The sequence below is a fragment of the Pyricularia oryzae genome, chromosome 4 (genome assembly GCF_000002495.2).
Source record: "Pyricularia oryzae 70-15 chromosome 4, whole genome shotgun sequence".
Lineage (NCBI taxonomy): Eukaryota > Fungi > Ascomycota > Sordariomycetes > Magnaporthales > Pyriculariaceae > Pyricularia > Pyricularia oryzae.
In genome coordinates, this window is record NC_017851.1 from 3,968,846 (window position 1) to 3,991,982 (window position 23,137).

Genomic DNA, 23,137 nt, shown 5'->3' on the forward strand with positions numbered 1-23,137 from the left:
CAACGCCCACAGCTCTATTTTGATGGTCGTCACGCACGGTGATTTGATGTGCACACACTGTATAACTACACTGCCTGTACCTGCATGGAAAGGGGCCGCTACGTACAGTGCTTCCACACAAATCCCATTGCCGTAATCGGCCTCCCTCCATTGATAAAATCCACTGAGTCTCCGCCAATTCTTAGAAGAAAGACCAGCTGCAAATACACAAGCAACGGCGTCCAAGTTCATACAAAGTAAGTGATATTTTAATGGCGCTATCTTTGCTTTGTCTCTGCCTTAAGTTATTTGAAAGGGATGAATACAGCAGCAAAAAGGTGTCCTTTCTAGTGGAAATCTAAGAACAAGCGCACCCACCTCTCCAATCTACAGTACACTGAATAAGTCGTTGGTGGGGAGGGGTCTTGATTAACAAAAACCTCCATCTGAACAACAGAAATAATTGAACACAGAGCTGTGAGAGTCCCGACTACTTAGTCACGTCATTCGATTGGTATTAAAAAATCACAGTGCTTTACTGGAACTAGTAAGAATAAATCCGTATTTTAAATGCACCTCTTCCCCTCGCTAGATTATTCTTGACTTTACTCCCTCTTTGACTCACTAATATCACTGACCACCAACTACCAAAGTCAGTCGAAATGCTGAACACCCCGTCAGATGGCGAGCTGACTCTGGCGGTCTTGGGCTGCGGCACCATGGGGATCGCCATCCTGTCCGGCATCCTCACCTCCCTCCAGGACATGGCGGCAAGTGGAGTGTTGTCTGCATCCGCGTCCGGGACGTCGACTCCGGTCCACCCCGAGGTCCCCGACCGCCTTCCCAGCCGGTTCATCGCCTGCGTGCGGCGTCCCGAGAGCGCCAAGAAGGTCAAGGTGGCGCTAGCGGAGCACTTGTCCGTCGTAAAGGTCGTGCAGAATGACAACCTCGCCTCGGCCCGGCAGGCCGGCGTCGTGATCCTGGCCTGCAAGCCCCAGATGATCGGCGACCTGTTGAGCAAGCCCGGCATCGCCGAGGCCCTGCGCGGCAAGCTCCTCATCAGCATCTGCGCCGGCGTCACCGTGCCCCAGATCGAGGGTCACCTGGAGCAGGCCCTGGGGTCCAAGGACGTCGAGAACCCCTGCCGCGTCGTGCGCGCCATGCCCAACACGGCATCCATGATCCGCGAGAGTATGACCGTCGTGGCCACGACAGAGCCGCCACTGCCGCCTCAGGTTTCCAGCCTGGTGACGTGGATCTTCAAGCGCATCGGAGATGTCGTCTACCTCCCGGCGAGCACTATGGATGCGTCAACCGCGCTTTGCGGTTCCGGTCCAGCCTTCTTTGCCCTGATGTTGGAGGCGGCTGTCGATGGCGCCGTGGCCATGGGCTTGCCTCGAGCTGAGGCTTTGAGGATGGCCGCCCAGACCATGAAGGGAACCGCCGCTTTGGTACAGCATGGAGACCACCCTGCCCTGCTCAGGGACAAAGTCAGCACACCGGGAGGTTGCACCATTGGTGGACTGCTCGTACTCGAGGAAGGTATCGTCAGGGGTACGGTTGCGAGGGCGGTTAGGGAGGCTACAGTTGTAGCCAGTCAGCTCGGCCAAGGTGTGCAAGGAGTGAACGGGACGCGACCTATGCGACACTGAGCAAACAAGGGAAGACGATGGTGAGCAACATGCATGCGGATATTGTAGCAATGAGATTTCCTAGGTAGCATGAATGGCAGTGTGACCTGCGATTTCGCCCATACGATCTTGTCGTCCAATCCAGACTCCGAATACAGTATATTACATCCATCCTTGTGTATTGAGAAACCAGAGAAACAGCCTGTCATGGGTATCGTAACCTACTGCCCCTCGCAGTCCAGGTCAAAACAGCTGTGTTACCGGGATCAGATTCAAAGTTCTCCTCTGGCAATCGAAGATTAGCGGCCTGCAAACCAGTGGTTCTGAATTGAGTAACCAACTATGCGTCCTCAACCCGCGCCTTCTTGCTCGAGCTTCCCTCCGTGTTTTCGTCGTCGTCCAGCTTGCGCTTGAGGTTTGAGCTGGTGGCCTGGGTCCGCCTCTCAGCAAGGGCCAAAATACGAGCGTACTCGAGTTCCACACTGCCCAAAGTCTCATTTAGCCTCTCAATGCGATCATGGCGGTCAAGTTGGCTCAGGACTTCCTTGTTATGCCGGTAAAGTCTCTGTTTCACGAACAGCTTCCACAAGTCATACTCGTGGGTCTCGATCTTGGTGGGTTTGGCAACGACCTTGTCATCTACCAGAGTCGGCCTCACCGTCTCTGCAAGTCTCGACATGAGGTGCATCTCCAATACCCTCGAAAACTGTCTCGGCGCGATCCTGTACAGACAACGCGCCTCCTCAGACTTAACCTCGTCGACGACACCACGTGGAGCGGCGCCTTGTTTTGGTATATGAATGTCTGTATTGATACGGAGGTCGGTGAATTCGGATTTTTGGCGGAGAAAGTCCAAATCTGCGACGTCTCTCATGTCGTCAAAAGCCTCATTGGGATCCTCTACGGTGACCTCGATTACATTGGGGTCACGTAGGCAGTAGTCGTATATCGTGCGATAGAGGCGAGATCCATTCCCTGATTTTTGGAACGGTGGGAGGATGAGGAATTGCGATATGCGAGTACGACTACGCAGATTTGAAAAGGGAAACTCTCCAGAGGGTAGTTCGAGATTCTCATGTGCCTCCTTCGGCTCAAGCGGAAACCGCTGCAGTGGGAAGAATTTGTATACGGTAGAGTATCCCGCAAATTGGTAGCGCGAGGTGCCGTCAGTCGTCGAGGGTTTTATGTTGTAAAGGAAGAATATATCCCAGCGATCGAGTGAGTCCGTGGTATCGGTGCCGATGTAGCTGCCACCCTCGATGAACAGCAGTATGAGGAGTTGTACGCGATCTATAATTTGCCTTGACGCATCGTCGGCGAGGTTGGACCGTCGGATTTCAAACTTGGCACCATCTACGCCATCAAACTCCGAGAGAATCTCGCCCGGAGGTGTCCAGTCGGCCGGCATCAAGCGAATAGCATCTTCGAACTCACGTTTCTTGGCGAAAGCGACTTTGCAACGGAGGATTCGGCTGTTAGCACTCACAAAATTACTTGAGGGTTTTATAATGCAGTGGCTTACCGGGAGGGAGATACCCCTGGAGCAAGGCATCAAGATCTGTTGGCTGGGTCTCGCCAATGGATTTGAACTTCTTGCTGTGGGTGATCTTGACATTGGGGCGCATATCTGGGGCATGGTATTGGAGGTTGATCTTCAGATCTTGGTAACCGAAGATTTGTTCCTCTTCACCAAAGAGAGGGTATGTGAAGCGTGGGTGAAAACGGGTCACTGTCGTCAAGCCATCTTCGGTTGGCTCTACTAGACTCAGCTCCAATGCCGAATTGGCATCCACGGACCCTAAAACAGCTGTTAGCAAGTTTTGATCATGCATATGGAGTTGATCGATTGACTATTGCGATCTTACATAAATCAGATTCAGCCATCTCTCAGATGCGATGCGCCTGGCTTCGTATGGCGATTGTGACGATAATGGAAGAGGATATCCAAGCACCGTGCAATTCGAGTTGCTCTCTTTTTTTTTTTTTTTTTTTTAGATCGAGAGTTAGGCCTCCAGCAATTGCAGATTGGCGTTTCTGCTTCTTTCTTTCGGCTGAGTGGTAGGCAAGGTAGGCAAACTGGTGATGAGGTGGGATTATGTCGAGAGGGATAGAGCTTTACGCGTTTGACAATGTCGCGTCTGACCTAGGATGAACAAATGTGGGGACTTTCAATTGAGTGCACAGCGTGCATGGCCAATCAGACCCCGGCGCAAGTCGAATCAAAAAGCCTTACGCACCCGTGTGGATCCGATAGTGTAGCTGCAACGGACACGGTGGGTCTTGTCTGCCTGTTCATCCCAGGCTGCAAAAGTGACATCTCTCAGGCTTGAACAGGCCAATTCATGCTACTTCGTATAATTGTCAAGGTGCTGGACTAACACCTTACCGCCATAGACGCCTCCGCGATCGAAAGCAAGATCAACTATCCTTTAATATTGTCAGACCTCACGTTGACGCCAATTCAGGTTGTTGTTACCGTCATCGTCTGGACCACGGCGGCTTGAGGGTCTGATAAAGTGCCCCTTTATTACCGTCCGATCCGGCGCAAACATCCTCCAAAATGGGTGGCTTATTACTGCTTCTCGTTCTTTGTGTGAGTACTGCTACTTGGTCACTGGCTCTATATTACCGGGGTTTTGAAATGAATGCCTAAGCTGATTCTTCCAAAAGGTGGTGATGGCTCTGGCGTATGTGACAGATACCTTACTTTTGAATCGATAGCACCGATATGTGCCTTTGAGGCAACACCCGCGCGCGATCCTGATGGTCCAAACTGACATTGCTGCCCAGATCATTCCTTGCTGGAGCCCTCCCACTATCGTTAACCCTGTCGCAATCACAGCTCCGCTTGATATCCAGCATTGGCGTTGGCATACTAGTCGGCACCTCACTCATTGTCATAATACCGGAAGGAATCGAAGCGATAGCATCGACTAGTCTTCCAGCTCATACCGGCTCGCATACCCGCCGGTTCGATATTCATGGAAAAGCAGTATCTCCTCGGTGGGAGGCCGCGCATATGGTTGAAAAGCGGAGCTTGATCGATCTCGAGACTGGAGACAGCCCGCGCATGCCGTTCCTTCGCATAGGAGTTCCTATGCCTCCCAAGCCAAATGAGCTGGCACACCAGGGAGGCGAGAGCTTGCCGAAAAGAGACGGGCTTCCCATCGTGGTCACTCGCGAGGATACACCGAAGGATGCTACGAAACCCTCGGGCGAGGATCCCAAAACGTCAAAAGACAGTCAGCAGGCGCAGAACGAGCGCGTATTGCCCACGTTCTTCATTGGATTTTCCCTGACTTCGGGCTTCATCTTGATGTTCCTGATAGACCGTATTCCTCGGCAGGCTATGGATCAGTTTCAACCTACTCCCACGACGAGGCATATCAGTCTGGACAATCTAGCATCCTCGAGTGGGGCTGGTGAGGAAGAATCGCAAGGGTTTCTTGGATCTTTGGCACCCACACCGAAGCATTCCCGGAGTCTAGCCACTACTACCGGACTTGTTATTCATGCGGCTGCGGATGGGATAGCTATGGGTGCATCGGCAACCACATCCAACATGAAACTCGGACTGATTATCTTCGCTGCGATCATGATCCACAAGGCTCCGGCAGCATTTGGACTCACTTCTGTCCTGCTCAAGCAAGGGCTATCAAAACGCGCGGCGCGTGGCCACTTGATAGTCTTCAGTCTTGCCGCGCCGGCTGGCGCTATCGGTACATACCTCCTCGTCTCCATACTCGGTGGACAGAACGTCGAAGGCGAGAGTGGACAGTGGTGGACTGGCATGTTACTTCTATTCTCGGCAGGGACCTTTCTGTAAGTTTTCATCAATCATTCCTCTCGATACCTAATCGGCACGCTGACTTTGAGAAGCTACGTTGCCATGCACGCCATGCAAGAGGAGAATACTGCAGCGTATGAGCACCACGGCGGCATGAATGGATATGCGGATAATGGTGGTGCTCCGCACAGGAAACATATCCGCCCACAGCTGAGAGATACATTGGCCACTGTATTTGGGATGCTCCTCCCGTTACTTACTCAGTTTGGTCACCATCACTGAGATGGAAAGATATGTTTTTCATTTCCGGGCATTGGGCCTCGATTTTCATCAGTAAGACGTATATACGACCAGCCAGACTATCTGCTATCATTTCAAATGCTGTCGCCCAGGAACCTAAGTAGGTATATGAACAAAATTACAGACTACGCTGTGCTATCAGCTGCGCGAGTACTTCAGCGTTTTATACTGTTTTGAAACATTCAACTGAGATGTACCAGCGACAAGCGTGAAACCAAAAGAGCGTCGATCTCCACCGAATCTTGTTGGAAAACCAGTATGACTTGGGAATCGAGCGGACGTGCGCGAAGATGTTTACCAGGTCAAATTAGCTGTAATTAATCAACAAACTTTTTTCGACGGTCCGCTCGTGTAATGAAACACGCAACAGGTAAGAAACATGGCAGAGCTTATTTGTTGGCTGCCGAGACCGGGTCTTGGCGGCTACCAAGCGAATCAAACGGACTACTGTACCCAGCAGGCAGAGTATACGCATGTTAAAGATAGCTACCTTACCTACCCAGCTGTCAGGTAACCTTTTTCGACACTCATGCGTTGCACCATCTTCTAAGCAACTTTTTGGTCCGATTGTAAATGAAGAGTAAATGACGTGGTTCTTCAGGGGGCTGACTCATCCTAATGGAATATTTCGTGTCGACAAATCGGGCCATTGACGCGCACTGGCTTAATATTTGGACACGAATCCTGACGTGTATCCATATTTACCTTGGGTCTGGTCTACTAGTCGGCTCATCAACCTACATCAAGTCTAGAATGCCGCCGGGCTTTGCCTAAATTCAGGCGATTTGGCAGCAACATATATGGAAAGTGGTTTTGTCGCCGGTGCAGAGGTGGTGTGATCATACAACGTTGTTCAGTAAGGTGACAAAAGGGTCCAAGCGATTGTGGGCGCTTCGCGTGTCTTGTGGTGTATTTTTTATTATGTCATCGTTAACTTGTTCGTTACATGACTTTTGGGTATATGAGAGCAAAGCCAGAAGCTGTCTACCTAATCAGGATATTTCTTGAAATGAGGTTTGGCCTTTGTCGGCGATCCAAGCAAGGTTGAGGGGAAAGAAGTTGTGCAAGAAATCCATAGATATAATTAAGGATCTTCTTTCCAGGAGCCAATGTAAAGGACGTTGAAATAAGGGGGGAATCAGTCCCATTTCGGCCATGCATACTCTGGCATATCAAGCATCTTGTCCGTAAAGCCCAACTTGGCAGCAGCAATCATAGCCAGGCGATCTAGCCAGAGTCCTGTCACGACCCTCAAAGCTACGTCTCTTAACATGATCCCCCAGCTCGTCTGAGGATTCAGTATTTGCATTGCATTATCGTCACCTTGATGGCTCTTGACAAATGGCACCATCAAGTCTTGATATTTGCTGGTTGCGGCGGGAATCTTGATTGACGTGCCACTTGTCGAAGACAGCAACTCTCCAGCAAGGACATAGGCACCTATCATCGCAAGACTAGTTCCTATGCCGGGCGTCGCATACCCGGCATCGCCGAGCAGGACGACCCGCCCGGACTGGTCGACCAATTTCGGGGATCGGACTTGAGCAAACAGCGAGCAGTAGAAATCGTCGCTCTCGCGCATTCCTTTGAGCACCTCTGCGGATCTGTGGCCCACATCGGCGAAAGTTTCTTCGAGGAGTGCCATGTATGCCTCATTCCCTGCATCCACAGCATCGTTCAATCGCTTTTTGGCGGCGAGGTCATTCTTTGTCGTGACGTTCATGATAATAACCTTGCTTCGCCCTTCTGGGTGTGGATCCGGCCGGACCATGATTACACGACCGCCCGGGGCGCTGTATCCTTCTGCAAATTTTGAACCGTTGAGCAAGTCCGATTTTTGAGTAAAGTAGGCAACGTGCACTCCTTCGTCGTGGACTTGTTCACGTGGATTAGAATTGAGCATCTGTCCCCTAATCCGGGAGCCCACACCGTCTGCAGCAACGAGAAGATCGTATTTGTCGACTCTTTTGCTCTTAGCAAACGTGACCTTGACCCCGTCCTTCTCGGTCTCATACTTGTCGACATAGTCGTCGAACAGTATGTTGATCTTGTCCCGGGATGGCTCGAGAATGATCCTCGCCAGATCGCTGCGAAAGATCTCATACTCGGACGTGATACCCTGAACATCGGAGCGACCCGATGCACCGAGCGTAGCCACGGTGCTGCCGTCGGAGTTCACGAACCGTATACCCCGTTCAGTAGTTGTGTGGGCCTTAACCGTGTCAAGCATGTTCATGCGTTTACAAATATCGATTGCCGAACTGCGAAGGTCGACACTAGAGCCGGTCAGGCGGAAAGTTGGGCAGCGCTCGACCATTGTGATGGCCGCGGTCGGGAATGCGCGTAGCATCCAATAGGCAAAGCTGCTGCCGGCTATGCCTGAGCCAGAGATGAGGATCCTGGGGCTCGACATGATTTGTTCTGAGTGGCGATGTTATGTTGTTCAAGTAGAGCAGTCGTGCGCGATCAAAGACATCAAGCGCTCTACTATAATTCATAGGGTCATCAGAAGAAGCCAAGACCTACCGAGAGCATACCTTTATATATTCAACAGAGAAGCCGTATTACCCGTAACTCGGCCGACATGAAGTCGATGTGCGACTATAATTGCCTAGGCAGCAGTACTGTTACATATAAGTGAATAAAAGGGGTTTTGCAACCCGCAAAACAATTGGGTCAACTTGATCGATGACTCCCCTGGGCTCGGAGTATTCGGGGGCGTTCGGCCGAACAAATGTTACTGCCACAGCTCCGCTGGAAAGAACCGAATCAATTTTGCTAGCAGTATTCTAACTTGTAAGGTGGTTGTTGTCGGTGATTTGGTGCAGCACGCCCAAATTTGCAGTCCCTATTTTTTTGTCCCCCACTTTGCTAAGTTGCTAAGGTAGACACCAATGGCCAGCTAGCTAGATCCCATATTGTGGAGTCTTTAGTGTATACCTACAATAAGGTAGTTGGTACCTACCTACCTACCTACCTACCTACCTGTGACTTTCCAACTTACCATGACGGTATGGTCGAAGCTCCGCAGCGCACATGCCAGTTTTGTTTCGCTTCTTCAATTAGTGTCGGCCAGAATACAACCACTTTCTCTGGGTTGCGTCGGGATCAATCTACAAGTTGCAGATTACTGTTGTCACCCTGAAGGTTACTGCTGCGACGCTAAAGTGCAAGAGAGTAACGGAGTGTCATTTGAGCTGACAAACTTACCTCATCCCATTGGATGCATGACCTGGACGAAAAGTTCACATCAGCAAAGATGGGATCGTAAAAGATGGTCCCAAGAACAACACAATTTTTCCTAGACAATTGACGTTGAACTGTTGCTCGTGACACTGACCAAGCAAAAACCCATGTTTCTCCTCTGCACGTGTGGTTGGTTAATGGGACGGGAGGGTGACCAGCGCGTGGCTTGAGCCGAACCCATAAAGCCCCAAAGTTTACCTAGCTCTTAGGCATAGTTGCAGATTTCTTGACGTGCAATTGTAACAATCGCAACAGCTTTGACAATGACGACAAATCGATAGGCCTGCTCATTCATCGATGTACTCTGTATTCTTCCAGCGAGGTGCAGCAAACGTGGGAGCATGCGAACAGCGGGCATTCTTCACTGTTCCCTGCTTTGCGTTCCTGGGAAAATCCCTACCATTTACGTCCTAATTGGTGCTTACTAGACCTAGAAGGAGTCTAGTCAGCATCTTGGCTGCACGGGATTGTGTACCTATGGCGGGCAGCACACTCGGTACCAGGCTAGCTGGGTGTTTCCGCATCATGAAACATCCATTGACCAAGCTGGCGAGTTCAAGGCTGTATTCAAAGGACTGTCAAATTGATGTTTGGCGCAACGTCCAGGGGGATCAGAGATGAGATTTTCCTCCAGCTACCGGGCTTGAGGGCCTACCTCGTACCTCTCAACTACCTAGTAGGTACGTACCCTACCCAAGGTACTCAATGTGTGTGATGGGATCTGGGTAGACTTTGTGCACTTACCTCCAGGTAGTATTATTCTGTATCCACAACCACGACCAATTTTGGAAATGCCGTGACTGACCATAGGCAGTTCCTCCGCCTGCGCACGCGGCGCTACCTACGAAGTACTTCGTGCGTAGGTGCTACATCACCTTACTTTGTACGGAGCACAATGCGTATGTGCCTCCCCTCCCTCCACTATCGTCTGAACGATGCAAAATGCAGTTCCCATAAATCTCTGTCCAACGGAAACCATAAAATTCCCTTCTTGCGTAACTCTCACAGCGCAGCCGTTTTGCATCTCGAATATTGAATCCTGCATGATTCTGCGAACCGCTTTTTTACGATTTTTTCGATCGGATATGCCCCATGTTTAAAAACTGGAGCCGGCCGAGAGGATTTGTTGATCCAGGGCCTGGAAACGTCTTGCAGAAGTCTTCAAGTCAGTCCTCGGACCCGCCGCAGGGTGGCCACTGGCCAGTACAACAACTAGCAGCAAGGAAGAGCAGCCAAGGTAGGTACCTACCACCCAACTACACCGTACAGTGCAACATGCCTTGGGTATTGTTAACGAGCCTAGCGGGCTTGGCTTTTTGGGCGCCGCCTCGTTCAATGTGTTCTCCATTCCATTGCACCCTCCGCCATCCTACTTCCCTCGACTCTTGCGGTTGAGGCACCCAATCTAACCGCACCCTACACCTTTTTTTTTTTTTTTTTTTTCCTGGTTGCCGATCGGTTCTGGACTTTGAAAACCGCCAAAAACTTACTTGGGAGTCTTAACTCCTCCTTACATATCTACCTACCGCTACACATTCAAAATTCCCCCCATATTTTGCCACGGGTAGTGTTGGTGGTTGTTGCCAAGTGAAGGGCCATCGTGACTTCCCCGTGACTTGTTTGGCTGCTGCTTGAACTGACTTGGAGCGGCAGGTCGGACCTCCTCCCATTTTACTTGACCTTCAATTTGCCTTGTTCGTCAGTGTCAGCGAACCCAGCGCCGAGTCCATAAACCCCCCGTTTCAGCCCCCGTCGCGTCGATCCACCCTGCAACCACTGCGCCTGGACTGCGCAATTTCAAATCCCTTCGTTGTGCCATCTTCTACGTTTCTCCTCCAAGAGCCCAAAGTTGTCAAAGTTGTTTGTCTCTCCATCTAGACTAGTGTATTATTTCGTCAGTCACCTGTCAGACTATCCAAGTAACCCACATAAAAACTTTCACTTGATTCTACACATACACACTCAAGCTCAACTGTATTGGTCTGCTCAAATCGCTGTACTCCTGCCGGAATAAAGGGCCAAGCCCGGAGGCCACACAATCGTCCGCTCCGATGGCATCGTATCACAGGCCCCTAAGCTTTTCCGAAAGGAGGGGAAGCATGTTCAATGGTGACGAATTAAGTCTCAACACCGCTGGCGGCGTCAAACTTGTTCAGCCCCGGCCTCCAAGAGGCCCACCGACTCCTAGCATGAGCACGCCGGCTGCCGATTTCGACCAGACGCTTACCGGCTCTCCTCCGCCTCCCCCGACGCCAGCTGCATCTCCCGGTCCATCACACAGCCAGCTTGACTGGAGCAACGCCGATGTCGGCGAGGATTTTTTCCTTGCAAAAGTCAGGCAGCACTTCCAACACAGCACCGGCCCGCAGCGAACACGGATCTTGGCCGACCTTCTCAACCTCTGCACCAGTCAGCAGCTCAGCTTTGTCCATCAATTTGTTAGCCCGCTTCTCAAGAAAGATCCTTTCACGAGTCTCCCGGATGAGTTGTGCTTAAGGGTAAGGCGTATTACCTAGGAAGATCTCGGCGTGATTGGCTGGTTGTCACTAACTCCGGGTATGCGATAGATACTATCATTCATCGATGATCCAAAGGTCCTGGCTCGGGCATCGCAAGTCTCCCGCAGATGGCGGGACCTTTTGAGCGATGACATGACATGGAAGAACCTCTGCGTCAAACACGACTACGAACGCAGGCTCTCCGAAGTGCAACCGCCCGTAGGCATATGCCTGACAAGACCGGCCGCACTACCCCTCAGTGGTTCATATTCCGATAGCGCGAACCGGAGCTTCCCAGGGGCCTTACCAACTCCTTCCGTTCGCATGTCTGCTTCGTCTAGCTTCGACGGCGCCAGCTCCTCTCGACCCACACTAAAGACGTACAAGTCGCATTTCAAACAAAGATATCTGGTGGATGCAGCATGGAGGACCGGCGGCCGGAACGTGACACGTAACATTACTCAGGAAGGAGGCGTGGTGACAAGTCTTCACTTGACACCTAAGTACATCATTGTGGCGCTTGATAACGCCAAGATTCACGTATTTGACACCGAGGGCAATGCCCAACGAACGCTGCAGGGCCATGTCATGGGAGTCTGGGCCATGGTGCCCTGGGACGACCTCCTGGTTAGTGGAGGCTGCGATCGGGACGTGAGAGTTTGGGATCTCTCTACTGGGTAGGTGGTTTACTTTTCAGGCAAAGTTGATGAAGCTGCTAACCGGCGCAATATCTATGGTGTAGGGCTTGCCTGCATACTCTCCGTGGCCACACGTCCACGGTACGCTGCTTGAAAATGTCAGATTCCACCACGGCCATCTCCGGTTCTCGGGATACCACCCTTCGGATCTGGGATATCCGTTCAGGATTGTGTCGAAATGTCCTTGTTGGTCACCAAGCAAGTGTGCGATGCTTAGAAATCAAGGGCGATATTGTGGTATCTGGAAGCTACGACACCACGGCCAAAGTGTGGAGCATTTCCGAAGGTCGCTGTATTCATACACTATCAGGACACTACAGCCAAATTTATGCCATCGCTTTTGATGGCGCGCGCGTCGCTACTGGGAGCTTGGACACAAGCGTTCGCATATGGAATGCTGCCACCGGGTAGGTGTTTCAACTCCCCACGGCCATGAACTACCATGCTAATTTGAAAACAGTGAATGCCAAGCTGTGCTACAGGGGCACACGTCGCTGGTCGGCCAGCTTCAGATGCGAGGCGAAACTCTAGTGACAGGTGGCTCCGATGGATCGGTGAGAGTGTGGTCTCTTTCCAAGTTTTGCCCCATTCATCGATTGGCCGCCCATGACAACAGCGTGACAAGTCTACAATTTGACGATACTCGCGTTGTCAGTGGAGGCAGTGACGGCCGGGTTAAGATCTGGGACTTGAAGACTGGCCACCTTGTCCGCGAACTGGTAGCACAGTGCGATGCTGTCTGGCGGGTGGCGTTCGAAGATGAGAAATGCATTGCCATGGCGTCACGCAATGGAAGAACCATCATGGAGGTAAGTCTTAGTATTTGCTTCAGATCACAAAGGACAGCCAACAGTTGTCCGATGATACTGACCCAGCCTTTCCCGACAGCTCTTCTCCTTCAGCCCGCCGGATGAGATGTTATACGAGCGGCCGGTGTCTCTGCCTCAGCGCCCACACGAAGCCTCAGACCGGCCCATGAGCGCATTGCCGCTTGATTACACTAAAACGAACACATTAATCCCAGGCCTTCCAAGGCGAGACTGCCCAGACGTTGATATGAGGGATGCTGGACCCTCAACTGCACCCTTGCAGCAATGCAACTCTACTTTCTTCCACGAGGAGGACTGAAGTGACTTTTACTCCTGGCAGAAAGACTCACTACGCCATGCCACTGAACAAGCTGGTGATTTTCAGGCTGGCATAGTGTTTCGACAGGAAAACCTCCCATATGAAAATTGTTACGTGAAGGTGTCAGGTTGCTATAATAGTGCACCGGATGGGGGCTCGAATCTTTTGGCTTATCAGCATCCAGTTCTGGTGGTTTTTTTTTACATGTTTATGTTTGTTTTTGTTGGGCATATGGCTAGCGAAGAAAGGGGCATCCATCTTTTTTTTTTTTGTGTTGTTTTTTGTCTTTCTGGTACATAAAACATGGGCGGGCCTCTCGATGTCGGTATACGACTGAGATTCATACATATAGATAACTAATTTCTTCGTATTCGTCTAGCGGGCGTTGCTTTCTTACTGGCTATTTGCAATGGCTGGCAAGAAGAAAGAAGAGGAAGCCATGTCGTCAGCAGTTATCTAAATCATAATACCTTTGCTCCTCTATCTATCTGTACTTAAAAATGAGGGTTGGCGAGCGAAGATGACTTGCTTTGTCATGAGTGAGAAAAGCTATACAACTTCAAGGTTGGTATTTATCCGCGCATCAAAACGAAGTGACAAAGGAAGCCAAAGAATGGGTACTACCTGATAGCTGTCCGGCTTCTACTAACAACCGACCTTATCTACTAGAACTAGAAAATAGAACTGAGCTAGCAAAATTTGCCAATATCTTGGTAGGTAGGTAGGTACCTGACTATGGCTTCCTAGTTAATTATGGACCACACGTGACTCCGCCAGGGGCCTGGTCAGAGACTAATGCCGAAAACTGACTAGCGCGGTTCAACAAGCAGCAGCTTGCGTCCCAACGCCAAAAAGTTTCGCAGGTTCAACGGGTTCTATCGGACGGACGTTTCTCGACTTGCAGCTCCAAAACCTGTCGACAGCGATTTCAAAATCACAACACTTGGCCAGCATCATTGATTCCCAGCGCCATAATATCACAGACAATGCTTTCCAGAGGCCTGAGGATAGGTCGCGCAGTGCAGGCTCCCCTGCGTCAGCGGACGCAGGCGCCCTTTGTTGCTGTTGCCCGCCGATGTGTTACCACTGATGCCGCATCCGCCCACGTCGAGAAGGGTGCGGTTCCCAAGGTCAGCAACGTCCTGGTACCCCATGGATCAGCTCCGGTTGGGGTCAATTGGCCGGGACCGTAGGGTCCGGACATTTTCGGGCGAACTGCGGATAGCTGACCGTCTAATTTATTAGTCCGACGATGAGCCCTTTACTGTCAACCTGAGCGATGAGAGTTTCGAGACATACGAGCTGGACCCTCCCCCGTACACCTTGGACGTGACGAAGAAGGACCTGAAGCAGATGTACTACGACATGGTTGTCGTCCGGTATGTTGGCTCCTACTACTACACTCTCGTCTCGATAGCTTTTCGCAGCATGGGCTGACAGAAATTTGAACGGATATTCAGGCAAATGGAGATGGCTGCCGATAGGTTGTACAAGGAGAAGAAGATTCGGGGTTTCTGCCATCTGTCTACCGGACAGGAGGCCGTTGCCGTTGGCATTGAACATGCCATCAACAAGTCGGACGACGTCATTACCTCGTACCGATGCCACGGTTTCGCCTACATGCGCGGCGGCACCGTCCGCTCCATCATTGGCGAGCTTTTGGGTCGCCGTGAGGGTATCGCCTACGGCAAGGGTGGCTCCATGCACATGTTCGCAAAGGGATTCTACGGCGGTAACGGTATCGTCGGTGCCCAGGTCCCCGTCGGTGCAGGTCTTGCCTTTGCCCAGAAGTACACTGGTGGCAAGAAGGCCAGTATCATCCTGTACGGTGATGGTGCCAGCAACCAGGGTCAGGTCTTTGAGGCTTTCAACATGGCCAAGCTCTGGAACCTCCCGGCCCTGTTCGGCTGCGAGAGTAAGTTTCCCCTGCTCCCCTGACGGATCGCGGCGAGCCATGATAGTCGTGCTAACATGCCTCACTCTCGCCCGATAGACAACAAGTACGGTATGGGTACCTCGGCCTCGCGCTCTTCGGCTTTGACCGACTACTACAAGCGTGGTCAGTATATTCCCGGTCTCAAGGTCAACGGCATGGACGCCCTCGCCGTCAAGGCTGCTGTCAAGTACGGAAAGGAGTGGACTGAGTCCGGCAATGGCCCCTTGGTCTTGGAGTACGTCACCTACCGTTACGGTGGTCACTCCATGTCCGACCCCGGAACCACCTACCGTACTCGTGAGGAGATCCAGCGCATGCGTTCGACCAACGACCCGATTGCGGGCCTCAAGCAGAAGATGATGGACTGGGATGTTGTCACCGAGGAGGAGCTCAAGAGCCTTGACAAGAAGGCCCGCAGTTTCGTTAACGAGGAGGTCAAGGCCGCCGAGGCCATGGTCCCGCCCGAGCCGACCCAGCAGATCCTCTACGAGGACATCTATGTCAAGGGCACCGAGCCCGAGTACATCCGCGGCCGCACCCCCGACGAGCTCTTTTACTTTGAGAACAAGAACTGATTGAGCTGAAGCTCGAATTCACGCATGCCCACGTAATCAATCTGCCCATTGGGATCGCCTCGTTATGAGAGTGGCCCTGGATGTACAATGTATACCTACCTACTTTTTCTTTTCTTAGTTACTTCGAGGGATTTCATTGTGTTGGTAGCGATCAATAGACATCTGCCGAGGTTTGGCCCAGGGATAAAGACAGTTTGAACTATATTTTGTTTTGCGAGATGAACTCCGATTTCTCTTTATTTTCTCCCAACTTTCATCCCATCAGAATCCCGGTGCTCCGAAATTGGATGCTTCGGAGTGACAATTGTTGACCCTGTTTCGATGAGTTCTTGGCATGGATATCTGGTCAAGGCCTTTGAGAGAACATCCCCAACGGCAAGTCCGCTCTGGCTGCCTAGATGCTGCAGGGGTCCAGGCTGAGTTGCCTAGCGATGACCCACTACAACCCCTGTCACCAATTAAGAATCAACGCGCCGGGGCGCGTCACTTGCATCTCTTTACAATGTTCGCGTAACGACGTTGGTGACCTTGCCTGACCACGTTTAATTCCCTCTTTCGTTTTTCGACCTAAATTTGAAGGCTCAAATATGACCCCAATTCGACAATACTGAGCTGTTCAAGCAGGCTTCCGTCCCAAGTCTCTAGCTTGTTATAATATTTTGTATGGTTCTAGCGACTTCACAAGGAGACATTAGCCATCGTCCCTCTCGCGAAGTACACATTCGTGTACCACTTACGCCGTGGCTTCCAAGCAGCTTCTCGCCCTCGCAGGGACGATTGTGACCCGTCGTGCGCTCAGAATGGCCCCGAAGCAAGCCACCTTGGGGTATGTGAAACCATCTCAGACTACTCTCGGGCATGTGCTGCGCAATACATTGTCCCAAAGAAGACAAACCACCGGGTTTGGTTGCCGCATTGCATGGCTTTTGTGGAGCTTTAGCTGACCTGTTGGCGTCGTGTTGCCTCGCTTTTAGCAAGTTCTTTGGAAAAGGAAGCCAGCCCGCCCCGACACAACAGACTAAGTTGTCTTTTGCCACCAAGCCCACACCCTCGAAGGAAAAGGAGAAGGAGGAAAAGGACAAAGATGAGGTTGTGAGCAGCCCGGGCACGAATGATGAGTTAGCATCTGATCAAGGTCGGTCTTTCTCGAACCCCTGATAGTGCCGTTAAGTTGCCCGGCTCAGACAGAATGGAAGATCTGACCAGCGGATAATATTCGGTGCAGATACGAAGAAGCGACCTCGCGTGTTATCCGCAACTGTCACAAATAAATCTTCACCAAAGGGCAAAAGCGATGCCGTCAAGAATAAGGAACCAGATGACCAAGAGCCGCCTGTCAAAAAGGCGAGGCGAAGTCGAAAGGTCGTCGAAGAGGATGAGGATGACGAGGTAATGGACGACGTCAAAGCAGAAGCCACTGCTTCAGACCAAGACAGTAAACCCGCAAAGAGGCAGCGCTCGCCTTGGGTAAAGAAGGAAGCCAAAGAGGACAAATCCAAATTAGTCAAAGATGAGCCCACAAGGACCACCAAAGCTTCCAAAAGTGGCAAAGCCGCTGTCAAGGAAGAGGACGGAGATGGATCGGCCAAAGAGGTTTCTGCCTCCGAGTCCGCTTCAGAATTAGAAGATGAGATTGATGAGGAGGATGAGAAACCCACGGTTGCTGCCAAGTTGCGCAAGACGGTGCAGAAGACCCTGCTACAGCCCACAACCAAGGATCCCTACCCCGACTGGAAGCCAGGCGAGCCTGTTCCATATGCAGCACTCTGCACTACCTTCTCTTTGGTTGAGCTCACTACCAAGAGGCTCATCATAATAGAGCACTGCTCGCGATTCCTGCGACAAGTCTTGAAGCTAACGCCTGAAGACCTCCTTCCTACGGTTCTACTCATGATCAACAAACTGGCCGCAGACTACGCCGGTATCGAACTGGGCATTGGCGAGTCGCTCATTATGAAAGCAATTGGCGAGTCGACGGGGCGCAGCTTGGCAATTATCAAGCAGGATCAAAGGGAGATTGGCGATTTAGGTCTTGTTGCTGTCAAGTCGCGTTCGACGCAACCGACAATGTTCAAGCCCAAGCCCCTGACCGTTCGAGGTGTGTTTGCTGGGCTCACTAATATTGCAACAATCACAGGCAATGGAGCACAGGGTCGCAAAGTCGACATCATCAAAAAGCTCCTTTCTGCCGCCGACGTCAACAACGCCGGAAAAGTTGATATCAGCAAAGACAAGGGTGGTCCCAGCGAGGCCAAATTCATTGTCAGATTCCTTGAGGGGAAGCTCAGGCTCGGCTTAGCCGAAAGGACCGTCTTACCATCACTGGCACAGGCTGTTATCGCGCATGAATCCTCCAAGAAGGGAACCATTCCCAGCACAAGCGACGTCGAAAAGGCCGAGCAGATGCTAAAGACGGTTTACAGCGAGCTCCCAAGTTACGAGGTCATCATCCCAGCACTGCTGGAGCATGGGATCATGAACCTGAAGGATAATTGCAAATTGCGGCCGGGAATCCCACTCAAGCCCATGTTAGCCAAGCCGACAAAGGCTATCACCGAGGTGCTCGACAGATTCGAGAACCAGACTTTTACCTGCGAGTATAAATACGATGGAGAGCGGGCGCAGATCCATTATGTGGCCAAGGAAGCGAACGAGGAGCTCAGCACAGCGCTTCCGGGAGCCACCAAGGCTGTAGGGTCGGGTTTGGCCGCCATTTTCTCGCGCAACTCGGAAGACCTGTCGCAGAAGTACCCTGACATTCTGGCCAAGCTTGACAGCTGGGTTAAGCCGGAGACTAAGAGTTTCGTGCTCGACTGCGAAACGGTGGCCTGGGACGTGCAGGAGAAGAAGGTGCTGCCGTTCCAGCAGCTCATGACGCGCAAGAAGAAGGACGTCAAGATTGAAGATGTCAAGGTCAAAGTGTGCGTGTTTGCATTTGACTTGTTGTACCTTAATGGTGAAGCTGTTGTTGAGAAGTCGCTTCGTGAACGGCGGACTTTGCTCGAGTCCTCCTTCAAACCGATTGAGGGCGAGTTCGCCTACGCTACGCATATGAATGGTCAGGAGCTTGACGAGATCCAGACCTTCTTGGACGAAAGTGTTAAAGCCTCATGCGAGGGTTTGATGGTTAAAATGTTGGACGGCACTGAGAGTGGGTATGAGCCCAGCAAGCGCAGTCGAAACTGGCTGAAAGTACGTTTAATCTTGATTACTCTACCTATACTATTTGCACCCTTATATACAAACTTTATAAATACTAACTCACAAGCCGAGCAGATCAAAAAGGATTATCTGTCAGGTATCGGTGACTCCCTGGACCTGGTGGTTCTCGGTGCCTACTACGGCAAGGGCAAGCGTACGTCAGTGTACGGAGCTTTCCTCCTCGCCTGCTACAACCCCAGCAGCGACAAGTACGAGACTGTCTGCAACATCGGCACAGGTTTCTCTGAGGCGGTCCTCGAGGAGCTGCATACACAGCTCAAGGACACGGTCATCGATAGGCCCAAGCCCTTTTACTCTCACAGCTCTGGTGGACAGCACCAGCCAGACGTCTGGTTCGAGCCTCGCTTCGTGTGGGAGGTCAAGACGGCCGACCTGACGCTCAGCCCGCGCTACAAGGCAGGCTGCGGCGAGGGCGTCGACCCGTCCGGGACCAAGGGCATCAGCCTGCGGTTCCCGCGGTTCATCAAGTTGCGTGACGATAAGAAACCCGATGAAGCAACATCGAGCAGACAGGTTGCAGAAATGTACAGGAAGCAGGAGAGTGTGTCAAAGAACAAAGGCCCTGCAGTGGATGATGACTTTGAGTACTGAGACCACTTGTTTTTTTTTTTTTTTTTTTTTTTTTTTTTTTTTTTTTTGGCGGGGTTTTATGTTCTCTTGGTTGCTACTTTGTTAAGACAAAAGGCAACATGGGACTATGTAATAGGTGCAAGGCGGGAGTCAGGGCTATGATGACGATACTGTTTCAATTATTAATTCATAAGGTCGTTGCTTCGTTTTTGTACGTTTGTTTGTATCTAGGTGGTTATGTCGTGTCATATCATCATAAAAAGACGGAATAGCTAAATGGTATGCCTCGAAGATCTTATATCCAATATTTTCAACAGTCTTGCAGGTTTTCTTAGTCCCTTTTCTTGCAGTCCTTTAGTCGGTCGCTCATCCTTCCTTTTCCTTGTCTCGGGCCTCCTTGATCTTGTCCTTGATCCTGTCCTTGGCCAAGTCGAGCGTGTCCTTGGCGACCAACACTCTGCTCCCGACATCGTTGCCCAGCGGCGGGCCCGGAGGCTTCCCGTTGCCGGACCACTCGAACGTGCGGGCCTTGCTGAGGGTGCGGCGGCGCATCGTGTCCATGATCTGTGCCTCCATGCGATCGATGCCCTTCTCCAGGTCGTCATCCTCCTCGCGGTGCGCCTTTTCTCGCTTGCGCTCCCAAACGAGCCAGACGAGCAGGATCAAGCCCGTCAGCGGCAGCGAGGTGGCGAAAAAGATCCACAGCGTGTCGGCGACGACGGGCTCGCCCTGCTGCGGCATGAAATCGAAAAACGACATGCCAAAGACGGAGCTGAGCAGCGTGGCGGGCAAAAAAATGGCACCGAGCAGCGACAGCGTCTTCATGCTGTTGCTGTCGCGCTTGGAGGCGTGCGCCAGGCGGCGCTGCTGGCCGGCCATCTCGAGGTTGAGTTTGCTCTCCTTTTGCGCAATGACGTTGTACAGGGCGGCGCGCTGGATCTTGAGCCGCGCCAGCGTCGTGTGCGCATAGTGCTCGACGCCGTTGAGCTTGGCACGGTAAAAGTCCAGGCGCGAGAGCATGCTGCGGTGCTGGCGGTCGAGGTCGCCGTCGTGAAGCTGCTGCTGTTGGGAGCTGTGGCCTTTGATGCTGTGGCGGTCGCTTTGACTGCCGTGGTCGGAACCATCCTGTTCGTATGATGGCGGGGATGGCGGGGACAGTAGCAGCTTGTGGGTGTGAAACCTGTGCATGGCGTCCTCCATGGTCTTGATTATCTGCAGGTAGGCTTGCGGTCTCTTCCACAGGACCTGGGAGTGGCACTCGACGAGGTCCCTGTTGAGCTGGTCGAGATCGAGGCCGAGCCTGGAGCGGGCGTACGTCTCGTCGGCCATGACCTCCTCGCGCATGCTGATGGCCTCCTCGAGCCTGCGGATCCAGTCCCTGGCGTCGCGCTGCTTCTGGTCCGTCGACGCGCTCAGGTCGTGGCTGATAATGATGACGGGCAGGAGCATGGGGTGGCGGACCTGGGCGGCGCAGGCGCGCAGGTGCGTGACGCACTTTACCAGGTCCGACGACGGCGTCCCCTTGGCGTAGCCATTGGTGATGCCCGTCGCGAACGAGTGCGACAACATCAGCTCCCAGCCTCGGGTCTTGCCCTTTTTGCGCACGTCCGACTTCCGGAATATCACCTGCAGGTGTGGGTCCTCGTCGTCCTGGTCCATAGCGGACCAGAAAAAGGGGCCGACTACCGAGCTGCCCTCGATGGCGCGGAAGGGGAGCCGCATGACGCGCACCATCTTCTCGTAGTAGTCGGCCGAGAGGGAGATGTGCCGTGGCGTGAACGTGTCTGGGTCCTGGGCATCTTTTTGGAGGCTGTTTGTGGAGAGAAAGTAAGGTACCCAGGTTTGTTGGTTTACATGTTCTTTGTTCGTTTGATAGAGGCCAAGATGAAAAGGGGGGCTTTCTTGGCAGTCTGCTGACAAGACAAATCCGACAAGTTTTTTTTTTTTTTTTTTTTTTGCCATGATAGAAAGAATATCGATTGTATAGTAGGTTGGTATATATGGGGACACTTACACTAGCCGTATTGCGCTCAGCAACTTGACTCCCGCTTTTAGTTTTGGCGGCTCAAAGACTCCCTGGCGATTGATGAAACTTTCAAACTCATCCAGAGTAGCGGCATCGCGGGTTTCCTCATTGATGTTGTAACTCGGATCCTGGTAATTCTTGGTAAGTATAGGAAATAATCCCTATTTGAAAGAGTTCTTGAGATCATACCGAATAGTTCAGGATTTCTAAATAACTCGTCGCCTCCGTTACAATCTCGCACTCCTGAACATGTTGGTGAAACATGTAGTCGTCCATCTTGGCACTTTTTATCGGCGGCAGATGGCTACCTATACAATTGGAGCGAAGCTGGAAAAAAAAAAAAAAAAAAAGCTCGCTTGCCTCGCCAAGCAACCCCCAAAACGGATGGGAAGGTTCTTGTTGGCGATTGTTTTCACTACATATGGCAAGACAGTTTTTATGCTCTTGGCAATTGAAATAAATGTATTGAGGGAACCAGTGCGGGAGCGATGGAGCAAACCAGTACAAGAAAAATGCAACAGAAAGGCGAGTTAGATGGGAAAAAAATTAGATGAGAAAAAGAAGAAAAAAAGAAAGAAACAAAAAAAAAAGCCGGCCCGGCAGTCAAAAAGACTACCACAAAGTAACTACCTACCTTGCCGGTTCTAGACTGGACAAAAATCAGACCCCAGGTACCACAACAAGCCGCATATCACACATGCAGTGTACATCGATCAACCCCAATGAGCAAAATCGCAGCACATAATTTTGCCCTTGTCCGGTAGGTGCGGGGGATGGGATGCGACCGGCATACCGACCTTGGTTTGGGTCGTGTGCTGACCTGGATAAGTAGTAGTGAACTTGGAAGGTTGAAACTATCTGATGAACCGTTCAGCGTGATTCGCCACTTATTATCCCTCTGCAGGCGTCGTCCACTTTCTGCATGCAGAGGGCCCGTTTGCTTGACCCAGGTACATTGGACCGAACTAGACCGCAAAAAAGAAAACCCCAAAAGCTAAATGGCGTACCGAGTACAGATGGGCTTGATTACAACAGCTAATTTTTACTTATTTGTTAATTATAACCTCATAACCTCATTTTCCCGCCCCTTGCTGTTTCAATCCTCAATCTCACATTCCATTCTTCCAACAACAACAAAAAAAAAAAAAAAAAAAACTCGCTGCTCCCTCTACCAGTTGCCACTTCGTAACTTCGAACCACAATATACTATAGTATCGTGCGAAAAAATCCCTCCCCTGTCACCGTACGTCTATGCGTGGCCTTTACCAACTTAACTGTTCACGGGGAGCTTCAAATACCTGAATTTATTTTTTCGGAAAAAATTATTACCAAAGCCGGAAATGCCTACAAGGCCCACACCATTGAACAACTGTGCCATGGGAGGGAGTTTTACCTCTACCACCATAATAGAGGTGGCTGGCATAAGCATTGTGTCCCTTGTCCCTGGCTTCGAGGATCTGCGGTTTACCACTTTAGCGCGTTTATTACCCTATCAAACCCACCCCAACAACTACTACGGATGCAGGCAAAAAAAAAAAAAA

The 23,137-nt window shown here is 51.5% G+C and overlaps 8 protein-coding genes across 8 annotated transcripts; 5 read left to right on the top strand and 3 right to left on the bottom strand.

Moving 5' to 3' along the window:
- The first annotated feature begins 144 nt into the window (after window positions 1-144).
- Window positions 145-1,734, top strand: MGG_06376 (pyrroline-5-carboxylate reductase). The gene is made up of 3 exons (XM_003717150.1): window positions 145-236; window positions 437-526; window positions 633-1,734. The coding sequence occupies exon 3, from the start codon at window positions 642-644 to the stop codon at window positions 1,629-1,631; it is 990 nt and encodes a 329-aa protein (XP_003717198.1). The 5' UTR covers window positions 145-236; window positions 437-526; window positions 633-641; the 3' UTR covers window positions 1,632-1,734.
- On the bottom strand, window positions 1,650-3,747 carry MGG_06375 (histone acetyltransferase type B catalytic subunit). Its single transcript, XM_003717151.1, has 3 exons — window positions 3,476-3,747; window positions 3,133-3,408; window positions 1,650-3,062 (listed from the first exon to the last, which is right to left on the bottom strand). The coding sequence occupies exons 1-3, from the start codon at window positions 3,492-3,494 to the stop codon at window positions 1,951-1,953; spliced, it is 1,407 nt and encodes a 468-aa protein (XP_003717199.1). The 5' UTR covers window positions 3,495-3,747; the 3' UTR covers window positions 1,650-1,950.
- Window positions 3,748-3,881: 134 nt separating this feature from the next.
- On the top strand, window positions 3,882-6,062 carry MGG_06374 (uncharacterized protein). The gene is made up of 4 exons (XM_003717152.1): window positions 3,882-4,203; window positions 4,281-4,297; window positions 4,401-5,432; window positions 5,490-6,062. The coding sequence occupies exons 1-4, from the start codon at window positions 4,171-4,173 to the stop codon at window positions 5,677-5,679; spliced, it is 1,272 nt and encodes a 423-aa protein (XP_003717200.1). The 5' UTR covers window positions 3,882-4,170; the 3' UTR covers window positions 5,680-6,062.
- A 520-nt stretch (window positions 6,063-6,582) lies between these two features.
- On the bottom strand, window positions 6,583-8,529 carry MGG_06373 (uncharacterized protein). Its single transcript, XM_003717153.1, has one exon. The coding sequence runs from the start codon at window positions 8,108-8,110 to the stop codon at window positions 6,836-6,838; it is 1,275 nt and encodes a 424-aa protein (XP_003717201.1). The 5' UTR covers window positions 8,111-8,529; the 3' UTR covers window positions 6,583-6,835.
- A 1,213-nt stretch (window positions 8,530-9,742) lies between these two features.
- Window positions 9,743-13,831, top strand: MGG_06372 (F-box/WD repeat-containing protein 7). The gene is made up of 6 exons (XM_003717154.1): window positions 9,743-10,180; window positions 10,597-11,441; window positions 11,511-12,118; window positions 12,184-12,546; window positions 12,600-12,948; window positions 13,028-13,831. The coding sequence occupies exons 2-6, from the start codon at window positions 10,995-10,997 to the stop codon at window positions 13,265-13,267; spliced, it is 2,007 nt and encodes a 668-aa protein (XP_003717202.1). The 5' UTR covers window positions 9,743-10,180; window positions 10,597-10,994; the 3' UTR covers window positions 13,268-13,831.
- Window positions 13,832-14,159: 328 nt separating this feature from the next.
- MGG_06371 (pyruvate dehydrogenase E1 component subunit alpha) lies at window positions 14,160-16,028 on the top strand. Its single transcript, XM_003717155.1, has 4 exons — window positions 14,160-14,397; window positions 14,513-14,646; window positions 14,728-15,182; window positions 15,261-16,028. Exons 1-4 carry the CDS (start codon window positions 14,254-14,256, stop codon window positions 15,776-15,778), a joined length of 1,251 nt encoding a protein of 416 aa, XP_003717203.1. The 5' UTR covers window positions 14,160-14,253; the 3' UTR covers window positions 15,779-16,028.
- Window positions 16,029-16,345: 317 nt separating this feature from the next.
- Window positions 16,346-19,601, top strand: MGG_06370 (DNA ligase 1). The gene is made up of 4 exons (XM_003717156.1): window positions 16,346-16,604; window positions 16,753-16,913; window positions 17,004-18,970; window positions 19,055-19,601. Exons 1-4 carry the CDS (start codon window positions 16,579-16,581, stop codon window positions 19,589-19,591), a joined length of 2,691 nt encoding a protein of 896 aa, XP_003717204.1. The 5' UTR covers window positions 16,346-16,578; the 3' UTR covers window positions 19,592-19,601.
- Window positions 19,602-19,728: 127 nt separating this feature from the next.
- Window positions 19,729-22,148, bottom strand: MGG_06369 (uncharacterized protein). Its single transcript, XM_003717157.1, has 3 exons — window positions 21,786-22,148; window positions 21,585-21,724; window positions 19,729-21,380 (listed from the first exon to the last, which is right to left on the bottom strand). The coding sequence occupies exons 1-3, from the start codon at window positions 21,870-21,872 to the stop codon at window positions 19,937-19,939; spliced, it is 1,671 nt and encodes a 556-aa protein (XP_003717205.1). The 5' UTR covers window positions 21,873-22,148; the 3' UTR covers window positions 19,729-19,936.
- Window positions 22,149-23,137: the final 989 nt, after the last annotated feature.

What these genes read in the sequence shown, in the direction of transcription:
- MGG_06376 (XM_003717150.1), top strand. Translation starts at nt 642, where the DNA reads ATGCTGAACACCCCGTCAGATGGCGAGCTGACTCTGGCGGTCTTGGGC.
- MGG_06374 (XM_003717152.1), top strand. Translation starts at nt 4,171, where the DNA reads ATGGGTGGCTTATTACTGCTTCTCGTTCTTTGT. An exon ending in TTCTCGGCAGGGACCTTTCT is followed by an intron (nt 5,433 to 5,489) that starts GTAAGTTTTCAT and finishes GACTTTGAGAAG; the next exon opens with CTACGTTGCCATGCACGCCA.
- MGG_06373 (XM_003717153.1), bottom strand. Translation starts at nt 8,110, where the DNA reads ATGTCGAGCCCCAGGATCCTCATCTCTGGCTCAGGCATAGCCGGCAGC.
- MGG_06370 (XM_003717156.1), top strand. Translation starts at nt 16,579, where the DNA reads ATGGCCCCGAAGCAAGCCACCTTGGG. An exon ending in CCGAAGCAAGCCACCTTGGG is followed by an intron (nt 16,605 to 16,752) that starts GTATGTGAAACC and finishes CCTCGCTTTTAG; the next exon opens with CAAGTTCTTTGGAAAAGGAA. An exon ending in GCAGTCGAAACTGGCTGAAA is followed by an intron (nt 18,971 to 19,054) that starts GTACGTTTAATC and finishes CAAGCCGAGCAG; the next exon opens with ATCAAAAAGGATTATCTGTC.
- MGG_06372 (XM_003717154.1), top strand. Translation starts at nt 10,995, where the DNA reads ATGGCATCGTATCACAGGCCCCTAAGCTTTTCCGAAAGGAGGGGAAGC. An exon ending in CGGATGAGTTGTGCTTAAGG is followed by an intron (nt 11,442 to 11,510) that starts GTAAGGCGTATT and finishes GGTATGCGATAG; the next exon opens with ATACTATCATTCATCGATGA. An exon ending in ATGGAAGAACCATCATGGAG is followed by an intron (nt 12,949 to 13,027) that starts GTAAGTCTTAGT and finishes CTTTCCCGACAG; the next exon opens with CTCTTCTCCTTCAGCCCGCC.
- MGG_06369 (XM_003717157.1), bottom strand. Translation starts at nt 21,872, where the DNA reads ATGGACGACTACATGTTTCACCAACATGTTCAGGAGTGCGAGATTGTA. An exon ending in TAGAAATCCTGAACTATTCG is followed by an intron (nt 21,725 to 21,785) that starts GTATGATCTCAA and finishes AAGAATTACCAG; the next exon opens with GATCCGAGTTACAACATCAA. An exon ending in CTGAGCGCAATACGGCTAGT is followed by an intron (nt 21,381 to 21,584) that starts GTAAGTGTCCCC and finishes CTCCACAAACAG; the next exon opens with CCTCCAAAAAGATGCCCAGG.
- MGG_06371 (XM_003717155.1), top strand. Translation starts at nt 14,254, where the DNA reads ATGCTTTCCAGAGGCCTGAGGATAGGTCGCGCAGTGCAGGCTCCCCTG. An exon ending in AGAAGGGTGCGGTTCCCAAG is followed by an intron (nt 14,398 to 14,512) that starts GTCAGCAACGTC and finishes CTAATTTATTAG; the next exon opens with TCCGACGATGAGCCCTTTAC. An exon ending in GGCCCTGTTCGGCTGCGAGA is followed by an intron (nt 15,183 to 15,260) that starts GTAAGTTTCCCC and finishes CTCGCCCGATAG; the next exon opens with ACAACAAGTACGGTATGGGT.
- MGG_06375 (XM_003717151.1), bottom strand. An exon ending in CCAGGGGTATCTCCCTCCCG is followed by an intron (nt 3,063 to 3,132) that starts GTAAGCCACTGC and finishes TCCGTTGCAAAG; the next exon opens with TCGCTTTCGCCAAGAAACGT.